Source organism: Triticum urartu, chromosome 6A (genome assembly GCF_056163025.1).
Source record: "Triticum urartu cultivar PI428250 chromosome 6A, HENAU_Tu73, whole genome shotgun sequence".
NCBI lineage: Eukaryota > Viridiplantae > Streptophyta > Magnoliopsida > Poales > Poaceae > Triticum > Triticum urartu.
This window is the reverse complement of record NC_141878.1, coordinates 4,547,450-4,562,511: the sequence shown is the minus strand read 5'-3', so window position 1 is coordinate 4,562,511 and position 15,062 is coordinate 4,547,450. Positions and strand designations below refer to the sequence as shown.

Here is a 15,062-nt window from a genome sequence, read left to right as displayed (position 1 = left end):
CAAGACTAGCCGGGGCTTTGCCTCCTAGACCTCGCGCCGGCGTCTTCGCCTCCAGGTCCTTGCTCCTGCGCCGCCGTCTCCTACCTCCTCGCGCCGGCGCCTCCCTCTCGCGAGATGGTTAGCCAGATGCGGCGGTTTGGCCTGCGAGTACTAAGAAAATCACACATGACCATAATACCCTAATTGATTAAACTTATCTTTTAAATTTACAGGTTGAAATCAACGGTGGAAAAAAATCAGTGGGAGAGTTACACGGAATTACAATCCGTAACTCTCCAATGACCGTAAAAGAGCTCCGTGGCTTAGGCCTCCTTTTGTTTTTTGGTTTATTTTTAATCCGCTCTTTACTCCGTCGTGTGCCGGCCCAGTCAAGGACTCCCTCTGTGTGGAAGTTTCTGAATTCGACGTGATGGGCTTCTTTTCAAGTTTTAGTGGCTTCACGTGACGGGCTTCTTTTCAAATTTTAGTGATGGGCTGGTTACGTACGAAAAAGAAAGGAACAGTAATAAGGACTAAAAAATTAGTATCACCTCGGATGGTAATAACAAAAAATAAAAATAATATAGATGATCGGATGAAAAACTTGAAGAAACGTGCCTTACTTTATTATTAGTAGAGGCAGGTATAGGTATAGATTGTTGATATCAAACGGAAAGTTCGATATGGGTTCGGCTCCTTTCGGTGATGAGCACTCGTGGCGCCCAATGATTGATGTAACAGAAACTCATGATTACTGTTGTAGCAGAACTTAATACTAGACATGTCCGAGAAACTAAAGACATAGCAGATGATTTATTGATAATCATTGTGCAATAGTACATGGGTTGTCCAATGAAAAATGCATATAAATTTTCATTCCTTTGCATAACCCAAACAAATATTTCACCCTCCCTATTTGCGTGTAACTACACCGACATACCGCAGGTCAATGGGACCTATGTAGAATTTGCTGTTGTCCCTCTCGGTGCTCCCTCCCACTGCACATCAAACTGACACTAGCCCATACCCTTGAAATGCTTCTCCCTTGCCACTTCACATGTAGGATCTTTGTTTCACTCCAACGTCCCATACTTGACTAAGAGTAAAATAAATGGTTTGATGGCATGTTACAGAGCTGCCGTTGCATGCTTGTTCAAACGATTTACCTCGTTAATTCAAACGGCGAGTATATATGATTCACTACCTATTGATCATCACAGTTTAATTAGTATCATAATGTTATTTAATGCGGACGAGTTGTTGCTAAGAAAACTAGCAAGTTTTATCTCGGAATCTTATTCGGTGTCTCGAGCTCGACCATGTCAATCAAAGATTTGAATCGATCGAGGTCTTAATCGAACAGCTACTCCGCCTGATCGATCCGAGGAATCTGCAAGAGCCATATGTGGTTAACGTGATGGTCTCGTTGATCCTCTGGCCAACAGCTAGCTAGTTGTCTGCGAGCATTTCTGGGGACCTCCATCGATCCAAGTTTACTTGAGTCGGCAAATTGGATAGAGCACATGCATGCATGTTGTTGAGACGTGGCACAGTTGACGGCTATTCCTCGTATGAATGAGCTCCTAGGTCTGTACTAACAAAGTCATCTTCATGAATCTCAAACAACATGTTCCTATTTGTCTGTTTGCTGTTCAAAATGATGTACCTGGTTTGCTCTGGTGACAAGTATACATGATTTACCTGATGATTGCCAGAGTTCTATTATTCTCCCAATGTGATTCAAGACGGACGGGTATATATTGCTAAGCAAAGAAGCAAGTTTTATCTCAAAATCTTGTCCGGTTTCTCCATCTCGGCCATGTCGATCAAAGACTTGAATGGATCCAGGTAGGTCTTTAGGAAACAGATACTCGGACGAGTGATCCGAGGAATCTGCTAGCCATGTTCTGTTAACGTGATGGTCTCATCGATCGTCTGGCCAACATCTAGCTGGTTATTTCCGAACGTCGATTAATCCAGGTTGCTCAAACGTGTATATATTCATATGGACAAACATTGAGCAAGGAACGTTAGAGGAGGTTCATCGGCTGAACTTTGCCTTGCAGTGGAGTAGATGTAAGTTTTTTACAAAATCATCATTCATATCATATGCAATTAATACAGAAAAATAACTTAGGTTATAGTAATGTGCAGAGATTATAATAATGTTGGGGGGGAAATGTGGAGATCGAGTAATGTGCAGAGCACTGCAATCAAATTATATTCATCTGCAACTGGCTATCCAGGAGTACATTGTTTAAAACTAGGAAGCAAGTTGGCTCTAATAAACAGGGGACCAGTACATGGGAAGTGATGCTCATGCAAGAGTACCAAGTTTGAATCCTGAGTTCCGGTCGATTATATAAAACTGTTCTGACAAAATAACAATCAACACTTGCTAGACTGCTTGAGATTTAACTGGATAACTCTGACATGTACCATGATGCCTCCTCTACTCTGTCACCTAGATGTTGCATGCCCACCACATACACAAATCAAGTTTCCACTAAGCACAAAGTCTCCATGAGACTCAAAGATGATTTTTTCTGATAAATCGCACATTTAACTTGAAGTGTACTCCCTCCGTTCTCAAATATTTATCTTTCTGGAGATTTCAACAAGTGACTACATACGAAGCAAAATAAGTGAATTTACACTCTAAAATATGTCGATATATATCTATATGTTATAGTGCATTGAAATATCTAGAAAGACAAATATTTTGAAACGGAGGGAGTAACATCAAGAGGATATAAAGCTTGATGAGACAAACCCAGACTCTTGATAATTAAGATGCACACAGCCAAAAACTTGTAAACCGATAAAACGAAATATGAAAATGGATATATTGGTAATAGTAGTCTTGTTGGACCGACATTATGCCTATGTTAAAGTAGGTGGTGGACCAATCCTAGGATTATGTTGCCTTTTATTCATGTTGGGAAAAACCTCCCTGACCACCGGCTCCAACCGCATACAAATCACCTTGAGGATTCTCCGAGGCAAACAAACAAGTCTAATCTCAAAATCGATCTGATACAGTGCCTCCAGCTCGGCTATATCTTCAATTAATAAGGTACTCCGGCGATCGATCCGATGAACACTAGTCGAATCTAGGATTTCGCCGAGATCAATTTATCGGGAGCTGCAGTGTAAGGTCTCTAACGAATTTGCTCATAAATGGACTTAGAAAACGTCATCGATTACTGAATGCCAGGCAAAACAGACTCGGTGGCAATATAGCATAATCACCGAGTTCCACCTACAAAAAAATCGTTAGTGTCCTGACAGGTGCACCCCACCACCTCCCGGGAAACCGACCTTTCCGATAGTATCAATTTTTTGAGTCATATCATCATTTTAGCAAATGAAATGACGTGCTGCACATGGTGGCGCTAGAAATAAGTTGGCACCTTGCCATCAAACCATATCAACAGAACTTACAAACTTAGTAAATACAGATCCTTATTTCCGAAAGGGAGTGCACGCCTATTAGCGCATGCAGAGTACGTAGGCACTGTGCACATGCAGGCAGGAATTACAAAATTGGACAAATGAAAATGGATGGATCTGAATATAAAGGAAGCACGCCTATTAACGCTCGTAGCAATGCCACACTTCCCCGATGGATTTTTTGTTCCCCTCTTCATTCGAATGTAGCCTTTTTCACCCCATGTCGCCCCCCACGAATTCTTCACGATCCAGTACCTGGGCCCATTTTGTATCTGTTGCCCATAACCTACAACGGTGACGGCATGGTTGAGACCGGCACCACATGGCCCGTTGTAGGTGCCCCGCTTGTAGTGGGGGAATTGTCTGCCATGTACTGAGATCAAAACAACCACCGGTTGGATCGCCACAGCGTTAATCAGCGACACCTCGCTGTTGCTCTTGACTCGGATTGAGCCAGTGATCTTTGCCGCCGGCTTACGGTTGGTCAAGCACCCACCTATGGTTGCCTTGTATCTATAGGAAGATGCGGCGGTGATCTCTCCATGTGTTTTGACCCACTGGAAGGCTTTGCTAGGTAGGCCGCCATTGCAACCGTGGTCATCAACTAAATCACAGTCTATCAGTTGTTGCTCCGACAGAGACACCAGAATCCCTCTCTTTATCTTGTGTATTCCTTCAATGGCCGCCACCGCGGAGAATGCCCAGCAACTTCCTGTAGTTGTATATCAATGCTTAACATAATAATTGACATGGTATATTATACTCCCTCCGTCCTGAATTACTTGTCGTAGGTATGGATGTATCTAGATGTATTTTAGTTTTAGATACATCCATTTCTATCCATTTCTGTGAGGAGTAATTTGGGACGGAGGGAGTACATAGCTAGTGGAGGAAAAATATTAACAAGAGATGTTGTGTGTACCGCAATCCCCTTGGTCTTTTACGGGGGTGACGGCGCCTCTTTTCCTCCAGTCGATGCTCCATGGCGCACTCGCTGAGAAGTTGGTGTACACAGTATTTGTGTCTGCGCGACCCACGGGCCCGTCATGGGTGGCGATAATCTGCTCATCTTGCTCACCATCTTCTCCATGCTCAACCTCCGGAATCTGGCCGGTATAAAGCGCCATGAACTCTTGATTTGACATGGCGGTGAAGGGACCCTCCCCAAGCTCGTACGTGAGCCCAGAGGTGGCCGCCTTGGCATTCACGGCCTCTATGTACCTCATGTTCCTCCTGTATAGCCCGAACCGACGAACCTTCTCAGCGGCCGTGGAGTAGGATTTGTTCTGCACCGTCATCCATGCGTGGAATCTGTCGATCATCGGATCATGGTGATTGCCAGGGTGCTCGTCATCACTTGTCGGCAACGACTCCGAAGAGCAGCCGGCTAGCATCAGGCAGCTCATGGCAAGGAGCACACATAGCGCTAACAAAGAACATGTACAAGTGGAGAAACTGAGCGTGTGGCCAGTCATTTTGATTTTGATGGTAATGGTAATGTGTTGGTGGTGTTTGGATGTGCTCATGCTCAGCTTGGTTGTGTTGCTTTTATAGGTGATATGAAAGCAGAGCTATATGCAACAAGTAACATGACCCCCTCCAAAAAACAAAGAAGTAACATGCATGACAGGCGCGGGCCATAACAAAGTCAGATGCGCAGTTAAAGATTCCATTCATGTACGTCAGGTTGCTTACGCAAGACGCGTGTACGTCATGATAGCTCACGTAAAACCATGTATACGTCTGATTTGAATTAAACAAGCGCCTAATGATCAACACTACAACGGCCATGAAACCATTCCAGGATGCCACCGTACAAAAAGTAATCTATGGCTGGTTGTGAAAAATGGAAATCAATGTAAGTTAATTAGTGCACGCCCTATCGCTTAAGTCCAATAATCATCTGCCTTTCCTCGGTAAGTTTATAATGAGAGTACACACCAAAAAACAACCAAACAACAAAAAGTTGGCAGGATAAGGACACAAACTAAGACAAATTGAAAATATGAGGTATCTGCTCTATGTGTAGTATGTTCTCACATGGTCAAATATCTCCATGAAAAAAAATCTTAGGATGCGATTAATAATATTTTTACTACCATCATTTTTTATGGTTGCATTAAATTAATTGGAAAGTTCTAGTTGTATCCCCATACGAGTGTACTTTCTATTCTCACCGACTATTTTTACATCAAGGTTCGTGCAAGAAATCTTTTTTCCCCCATAAGATTGCAGCTATGGCAGATGTGAGTGCTCCAGTTAAAATCTAGGTGACATGGTAAGGGGCCGAGGGGGCAGCCTTGCAGCCTTGTGTTGTGAAAAACTTGGGATTGACGATTTATTTTAATCTATACTTTCGTTCGATTATTTGTCTCTTGCCGCAACCTTTATCCTGGATCCGCCGATATCCAAGTCCGAGAAACATAAGATCAGTACAAGGAGAGGTAATGGGCTAGTGAGAGTGGAAGGCTATACCAAAAGACAATGATAGTAAGGTTAGTATGATAAGAGAAATAAACAACGATGCGGCACAAGCTAGACGTGGCGGGCCCAAAATGTCTACTAGTAAAGAGCTTGGCCGTGGAGAGCGCCTGACACTTGCCTCACACCACTGCTAACAGGTTCCAAGGGGCAGGCAGAATGCTTGCCATCACTACAGCAAAACAGACTAGCAATGGCAGGGAATGAGAGTGTCCCAGCTACGGGGCATCTCACCATATTCACTCCCAGCCTGGTCAGCCGCGCTAATGACCCTTAGGTCGGTTTCGTCTTGGGCCACTTTCAATGGCCCATTGATGTCCTGCAAGTGTATAGGGCTGTTGTAGCGTTTTCGTGATAAGTAAAGTGTCGAACCCACATGGATTGAGCAGATAGGAAGGCATCATAAACCCGGTTACTACGTTGTCACTTCACACAGCCACGTACGTACACAAACCGGAGTTTGGAAATAGCCTATTCTAGAAGTTGATAGGACACTGGATAAAAGGGGTATACTAAACTAAGAATAATAAGGTAAAAATCAGTAGACGGCTCTCGTGCGCCATCTCTTATATTGCACCCACTTAAAGGCGGGCGGCTTCAAATGCGCAGCAGAACCACTCAGAGTAAATTTCCTATAATAAGGTTTTTGGATTGTTGAATATATGAGCAAATTAATACAAGATTTAATCCGAATAAATAGAAAATAAATCATGACAAAAATAACAGAGATTAAACTAATCGTGCAGACTAGCATAGTAGATGAACAGATTGAATCTACGGCACAGACTAGAAACATGAATTCTTCCATGATCTCGAACAAGGAGGACAAGATCACCGGCATTGATGTTGTCGCCCATGTCGTTGATGAGGAGGTTGCCGAGGTCGGTGAAGAAGTTATGGTTGGCGAAGTTGTCGCTGCCAGCAGTCGCGCGAGTGCGCTCCCCAAAAACTGGATCGCCCCTCCTCCATACAGGATCACGAGAGGCGGGGTTCCGGAGGCTTGCTGTCCCTTCTCATGATGCACGCTGGAAGGAGGGATGGAGAAGACTTGCGTGGCGGAGCCTCGCCTGACTACATAATGCGGGCCTACAATGATCCAAAAGAACCGGAAACGGCTGAGTAATTATCAGGCCCATTCCCGTGGCGAGGCGAGCGAGGAGGAGGAGCGCGTGTAGGTCTTCTATTCGCATGCTCATACAAGTGGTAGAAGAGCTCACCTTATAAAATGGTGCAACTCTCGCTCAACTTCCGAGGTGGGACTAAACTTTAGTCCCACTCACTAGCTATGCATGAATGGGGCAAGAGAATTTCAGAGTTTTAGATGGGCTTTGGGCCAAAGGCCTACTAACAAATTCCTACATGGTACATTCTGGCAATTGGGAACCAGTGAGTTAGTTCCGTGTTCTTCTAAAAAAACATTTTGAATTTCATGTAATTTTTTTGTATGTATTGAATCATGGGACAAATGGTATTTGGACCGGCTTTGACAGCCGTTTCGAGGCCGACCGAATGCACATCGTTTCGAGGCCATCATCCGAGGAATCATGGGTCATTTTTAATTTCATGTAAAGTCTACCCCAGTAATGCCGTGCCGATGACTCTGATGGCTTCCAGCTCAAGCGCGAGAGAGAAGAAAGGAAGGAGAGGGCGTGACAAGGAGGAAGATGAAGAAGGAGAGAGGCATGCCGCTGCTCACTCAACCTCGGCCGTCACGAAAGATGCGCAACCGCCGCGATTAGAGGAAATAGGCCGTTGGGCTTTTCAGGGAAGTGAACGGAGGAGAGACGAGGCCGGGGAAAACGTTTTGCGCGGCGAGTGCGGGATAGCCAGGTCCGTGACTTTTTTGGGTCGCTGCGGAGCCGGATTTTGAACGGATATTCCAAGCATCTGGATGTTCATATCCCTCCTAATCCCAGCTCGCCCAAGAACCAAACAGGTGGCATCCATTTAAAAAACTGCTATCCCTGTCCAAAGAGGGATAGCCCAACAACCAAACACACCCTAAAATGTCTGGTTGGCCGTAAAAAACAGTCGAGGCCTGATCCAGTTGAAAATACTGACGAGCCGAGCACCACGCACGCATGCATGCATGTACACAGCTTGCAAGGAATCTACCGCAGTCACATACGTTCCTTCCTCCAATGTGCTTCGTCCATAGTCCAAGCCGAGTAGGTCAACTTGCTTTCATGGAGGTCCTGAGAGAGATACTCATGAGCAATTAGCTAGCTGTTGTGGATCCGATCCATCGATGATGCCATGTACTATCGCGCAGATTCCTCGGATCGATCTGTATAGTGGCAATTAATATCATCAAGACCGACCTAGAACTATATATCCTAGTCTTGACCGACGCGGCCCAGCTGGAGACAAAGTATCAGATTTTGAGTAGCTAGTTAACTGAAGACCTCGATCGATCCAAGTCTTTGAGAAACACAGCCGCTGGACGCGCACCGTATTTATAGGGACATTTTGAGATTAATCAAACTCTCATGATCATCAGGTAATAAATAAAGGAAATAGTATACTTTTCGTCCTTGAACTCTTTCGAGAGTTTAAAAATCGTCCCTCGACTTTAGTCCGGAGAGTTTTCGTCCCTCAACTATCAAAATCGGATAGTTTTCGTCCCTTATGCCGCTTCGGGCGGTTTCTGTCCGACGTGAACAGTAAATCCGAAAAAAATAGCAAACAAAAATTAGAAAACAAATTCTAAAAGTAAAGAATTTTTTTGGTATCAAAGATGCTTAGGTGTGCAAGGTGCATGCAGATTTTCGTGCACAAATGACATAAGAGATGCTCTAGCAAAAAAAAGTGCATTGTTCGCGCCACACGAATACCGCCCGAATCGGCACGAGGGACGAACACTATCTGGTTTTGATAGTTGAGGGACGAAAACTCTTCGGATTAGAGTTGAGGGACGATTTCTAAACTCTCGGAAGAGTTTGAAGACGAAAAGTATACTTATCCCATAAATAAAAGACACTTGCCTCTAGAGCAAAAACTAGGTAAATCATATTGAACAAGTATGCATTTTTGAAAACATGCCAATGGGTAGATTCATTAAGCTCACCAAAACTAAATGACTCGGTTGGTATGTATGATTATTTAATTATTTGCGTGTTGGCTGAAATTGTCGGGATGACGTTTTGGGAACCAGAAAATACACGGAACACACTAAATTGGGGTTTGAACATGTTTCTTTTTCAAGGGAATGGATTCAACATGACTAAAATACACTGAGTCAATCAACGAGAAACAAACAAAATATCCATTATAATTATTAACTATGTATCTTTATTATCTTGTACATTATACCGATTCAATCATGTAGTTACACAGAGCTATGCTGGACAGACTGGAGAGAAGACTTGAACGGAGGTTGTACGAGTCACATTAATACTGGCTAGCATCAGGTACTTAGATATCTCACATGCTAACTTCATGGACACTCTTGACGTACGAAGTAGTTGAAGAATCTAATCCTAGGGTATCATAATTAACTTTTCTGATTATCCTAACATGTCAGACAACTTGTCCATATACATCTAGACGTCAGGGATTCCTCCGATCGGAGATTAGAATATGAACCGACATGCTGCGCAGTGTGTATTTGGACTAACTGAACATCATACATCATACGACCATTCATTTCAAATGTATACCAAATTACCAATACACATGCAAGTGACTGAGCTCGTGAAACATCGGATCGGAGATCAGAATATAATCGACACGCTAGACAGCTTGTTTCATGTACATACAAAAAGCATCTATTTCCTTACTTTCTTTTTTCTTTTGTTTTTCTGTTTTTACTTTTCTGTTTTCCGGAAATGCGTGAACTTTGTTTTATACAATTTTATGAACTTTTTTCAAATTCTATGCAATTTTTCCATAATCGATGAACTTGTTTTATTCCGATGAACTTCTTCTGGAATTTCGATGAACTTTTTTCATATTTGATGTACTTCTTTCTTTTTTTTTCAACAGTGTGAACTATTTTTCAAATTGATGAAACTTTTTTTTCAGTTCTACGAACTTTTAAAATAAATTGATGAACTAGTTTTCAAAATCGGTGAACTCATTTTTTTTAAATCAATGATCTTGTCAACTAATTTTGAGATTTACAATAATGTTTCACTAGACGTGCAATGGAAGTATCTGTAGAAAAAAGGCGGAAGACCATAATGTCGGATTGGCCGTAAAATACAGTCGAGCTTTGATCCAGTTGAAATTTTTGTTCTCGTTGCTCTTGGCCCCGCGCACGCAAGCATGCATGTACACAGCTTGCTATGTAGCATTGTTAACATGTGCCGAAGGAATCTACTGGAATCACATATGTTCCTTCCTCCCAAGTGCTTCGTCAGTTGTCCAAGCCGAGAAGGTCAACTTGGTTTCATGTAGGTCTCGACAGAGAGTCACGAACAACTAGCTGGCTGTTGTCAGTCCGATCCACCGATGAGGCCATGGATCACGTTAGCCGAACGTGCTAGCACGCAGATTCCTCGGATCGATCTGCGGAGTGGGAATTAATTTCATCAATACTGACCTAGACCGATCCTAGTCTTCACAGACACGGCCCAGCTGGTGACCAAGTATCAGATTTTTAGTAGCTAGTTAACTGAAGACCTCGATCGATCATCAGGTAATTAATAAGAGACACTTCACTACTGGAATCAGCTAGTTTGCCATCTGCCAGTTCTTTGCCGTCCGCTAGCGGACGGCAAAGAAGCTCTTTGCCATCAGCTTCCAAAAAGCAGACGGCAAAGAACTAGCTGATGGCAAAAACCAAGTTTACCATCAGCCAGTTCTTTACCGTCGGCTAGCGGACGGCAAAGAGGGAGGGGCCCCACTGACGAACTGCAAAAAAAAAAACCTAACGGGCCCCCTCTTTGCCGTCCGCTAACGGACGGCAAAGAGAAAGAAGGCGGACGGCAAAGTGCCGCGGACGGCAAAGAGGGAGCCCCACGTAACGTTAACGGGGCCGCGCCCCACACCCCCTCTCTCTCTTTCTCTCCCACCTCTCGCCACCCCGTCGCACCACGCCCCGCCGCCGCCCCAGCGCCCCCCGCCGCCGCCCCGGCGCCCCCCGCCTCGTCGCCCCCGCCGCCCTGCTGTCTGGGCGCCGGCACCTCCGCGGCCCGCCGCCCCGGCCGGGCCCGGCGCCGCCGCCCCAGGCCGCCCCGCCCCCCTCCGCCGCCGCCCCAGGCCGCCCCGCCCCGCTCCTCCGCCGCCCCCGGCCGCACCGCCCCCCTCCTCCACCCTGCAGGTGAGCTTCTTCCTTTTTTTCCTTTTTTCTGTTTTTTTAGTTTTAGGTTTATGTTTAATTTAGATTTAGTTTTAGTTTTAGGATTAGTTTTTAGGTTTATAGGTTTAGTTTTAGTTTAGTTTTAGGTTTAGATTTAGTTTTTTTCTTTTTCTGTTTTTTTAGTTTTAGGTTTAGGTTTAGTTTAGTTTTAGGAAAGAAGAAAAAGAGAAAAAGAAGAGATCAGGAGAAGAAGAAGAAGAAGAGGAGGAGGAGAAGAAAAAAGAAGAAGAGGAAGAAGAAGAAGAAAAAAGAGGAGAGGAGGAGAAGAAGAAGAGGAAAAAGGAAAGGAGGAAGAAGAAGAAGAAAAAAGAGGAGAGGAGGAGAAGAAGAAGAGGAAAAAGGAAAGGAGGAAGAAGAAGAAGAAGAAGAAGAAGGAAAAAAAGGAAGAAAAGGAAAAAGAGGAAGAAGAAGAAAAGGAAAAAGAGGAAGAAGAAGAAGAAAAGGAAAAAAAACCCGACCCGACACGGTACCCTGACCCCGACCCGGCACCCTGACACGACACCCCGACCCCGACACCTCTGCTTATAAATGATCCATTTCACCTAAGTTAGCTCAAAAAGATCCATTTCAACTAGATTAGCTCATAAATGATCCATTTCACCTAAGTTAGCTCAAAAACGGTCCATTTCAAGTAAGTTAGCTCATAAATGATCCATTTCATCTAAGTTAGCTAAAAAAGATCCATTTCACCTTAGTTACCTGAAAAACGATCCATTTGACCTTAGTTAGCTCATAAACGACCCATTTCAACTAAGTTAGCTCATAAATGATCCATTTCACCTTAGCAAGCTCATAAACGACCCATTTCAACTTAGTTAGCTCATATATGATCCATTTCACGTAAGTTAGCTCATAAATGACAAACTCTTCTTGTTCTACTCTTTTTGTTCTAGTCTTCTTCTTGTTCTACTCTTCTTCTTGTTCTACTCTTCTTGTTCTAACTTTCTTATTTTTCATTTTGCAGAGTTCATTCACTTGACGAAAGCTTGCATAGATGGAGTGCTCCTTATCCCTTTCTCTGTTTCTTTTGTATCGTTGAACTATGCATGTATCGTTGGATGAAACTATTGTAATATATATGGTTGGATGCCTCTATGTTGAACTTGTTATGTATGATGGAACTATGCATGTAATATATATGGTTGGATGATGAAGTTATCTGTTGGATATCTTATATGTTTGCTCTGTAATGGCCTTTTGAAATATATCTATATATGTCATCTATATTTTTGATGAAAATTGTTGGATTTAATAAAAAACAGATAAAAGAGCCAATATGCAGGCTCTTTGCCGTCTGCCACCGACGGCAACGGGCTCTTTGCCGTCGGCCGCGGACGGCAAAGAAGGCACGTGGCATCCAGCTGTGCTTCCTGGGAGCTGACCCGTTTGGTCAGTTTGTCTACAGTGGCAGACGGCAAAGACTTTGTCATCAGTGGCAGACGGCAAAGAACCTGCCATGTAGTGACGTGTAGATGACATCATACGGCGGACGGCAAAGACACTAGAAAGTTTGCCGTCAGCGGCGGACGGCAAAGGCCTGCCGTTAGCCACTTAACGGACTGACAGCGCAATTATTGCCGTCCGCCTTCTTTGCCGTCTGCCGCGCTCTCTTTGCCGTCTGCGGCGGACGGCAAATACTTTGCCATCAGTAGCAGACGGCAAAGTAGCTATTTACCGAAGCCTACTTTGCCGGAGCCTTTTGCCGTCCGCGGCTGACGGCAAAGGCCTTTGCCGTCCGCCGTTCATGCCTTTGCCGTCCGCCGTGGCAGACGGCAAAGTAGCTGATTCCTGTAGTGCTTGCCTCTAGAGCAAAAACTAGGTAGATCGTATTGAACAAGCATGCATTTTGTAAAACATACCAATGGGAATATCATCTTCTGAGTCTCATGAAGATGGCGTCGTTAGTACAGACCCATGATCTCATTCTTACGAGGAATCATGTCGACAGTGCAACGTCTGAATAATGTGCTTGCATGTGCTCCATCCATTGGCCATGTCAAGCTAACTTGGATCAAGAAAGGTCCTGACAGTTGTTGGCCACCCGATCGATGAGACCATCATGATAGCCTAACGCACTTTCAATTGGTATCAGAGCGAGATACTCCATTATTCTGTGTGATTTTGGTTTAACCGCCTGGAGTTTTAGTTATGTCGACCGCAGATTTGAAGAAAGTGACATGCCCATCTTTGACGGTCACGAGTATCCCAAATGGAAGGCCATGATGAAGAAGCGTCTCATGGCGATGAACAGCGAGCTGTGGACCGTCACTGAGATTGGTCTGACCGATCTGTGCAAGACGGCGAAAGCTGATGACATTCGCAAGTACACCCTTCTCAATCTCACGGTGAAGGACGTCATCTGCTCCTGTCTGTCTCAAAATCAGTTCAGGAACGTCATGCATCTTGATCATGCGAAGCTTATCTGGGACCGTCTCTCCGATGTCTATGAAGGCCATCGAACCTGTCACGATCCTTGGTTTGAGGATGAAAGTGTGTTATATCGACTAGAGGGGGGTGAATAGGCGATTTTTATGAAATTCTTCACTAAGGAATTTGCTCGTGAGGAAATTCCTTAGCGAAGAACTACTAGCAGCGGAATAAGTACTCAGAGGTAAACATAGCAGATTACATGTATGGTCATCATGATGAAATGAACAGAAACACAGAGTACAGAAAGCGTAAACACAGGATAGCACAAGATGAAGACAAACAGACTGAAGAAATTGAACTGAGGAAATTGAGAAAGTCTTCAGTCAAAGTCTTCAAGCACAGATATGAACAAACACACAACACAGTAATGAGGAAATGAAAGTGTTGAGGAAATAGAACCAGTAGGCTTGGTGAAGACAATGATTTGGTAGACCAGTTCTAACTGCTGTCTCAGTTGTACATCTGGTTGGAGCGGCTGAGTATTTAAACTCGAGGACACTTAGTCCCGGACACACAGTCCTCACTGTAATCTCCTTGAGCTAAGGACACACAGTCCTCGCCCAATCACTCGTGGTAAGTCTTCAGGTGACTTCCAAACCTTCACAGACTAGGTCACTCGGCGATCCACAATTCCTCTTGGATGCTCTAGACCATGACGCCTAACCGTCTGGAAGAAGCACATTCTTCAAAGGTAACAAGCGTCGGATCCACGCAGGATCAATCTCTTCAGTGATGCTCAATCACTTTGGGTTGTAGGTGTTTTGGGTTTGGGTTTGGATTTTCCTCACTTGATGATTTTCGCTCAAATGACAAGTGTCAAGTTCTCGCGGAGCAGCCAACCAGCTAGTGGTTGTAGGGGGCGGCTATTTATAGCCTAGGGAGCAGCCCGACATGATAAGACATAAATGCCCTTCAATGATATGACCGTTATGTGGATAAGATATTTTGGGACAGCTGGCATGTAGCACAGCAACGGTCGGAAATTTGAGGTTCAAATTCCTCAGGGCTATCATGTTCCTCACTGTGTAGGCAATTCGCACTGGCGAATTCCTAACTCCTCAGTCAGAGCAAAGTCCTCAGTGACCAGAAGAACTGCGTCTCTGTCACTGAAGAAATTAACTGAACTGTATGAGATTTCCAATGGCTTCACTCGAAGGGATTGGTAGGTGTAGGATTTGAGTTGAGCATCACTTGGAAATTTCTCCTTAGTATTTCCTCGACCCCCTTTAACAGTACGGTGTTTCCTATGACTCAAGAAAGAGAAAATGAAACTACGAAAACAAAAGTCTTCACGCTTCATGTTCCTCAAATGAATACCAAGTCTTCAAGGTCACACCAATTTCTTCACTTTCAAAGTCTTCAGAAAGTCTTCAAAATATCAAAGTCTTCACTTGAAGAACTTCATTTTTAGGGGTCG

General features: G+C 44.2%; 1 protein-coding gene across 1 annotated transcript; it reads right to left on the bottom strand.

Moving 5' to 3' along the window:
- Nucleotides 1-1,342: 1,342 nt before the first annotated feature.
- Nucleotides 1,343-4,907, bottom strand: LOC125513662 (ananain-like). The gene is made up of 3 exons (XM_048678827.2): nucleotides 4,355-4,907; nucleotides 3,579-4,144; nucleotides 1,343-1,369 (listed from the first exon to the last, which is right to left on the bottom strand). The coding sequence occupies exons 1-3, from the start codon at nucleotides 4,905-4,907 to the stop codon at nucleotides 1,343-1,345; spliced, it is 1,146 nt and encodes a 381-aa protein (XP_048534784.2).
- Nucleotides 4,908-15,062: the final 10,155 nt, after the last annotated feature.

What these genes read in the sequence shown, in the direction of transcription:
- LOC125513662 (XM_048678827.2), bottom strand. Translation starts at nt 4,907, where the DNA reads ATGACTGGCCACACGCTCAGTTTCTCCACTTGTACATGTTCTTTGTTA. An exon ending in AAAAGACCAAGGGGATTGCG is followed by an intron (nt 4,145 to 4,354) that starts GTACACACAACA and finishes ATACAACTACAG; the next exon opens with GAAGTTGCTGGGCATTCTCC. An exon ending in AGTGTGGCATTGCTACGAGC is followed by an intron (nt 1,370 to 3,578) that starts GTTAATAGGCGT and finishes TGGCTCTTGCAG; the next exon opens with ATTCCTCGGATCGATCAGGC.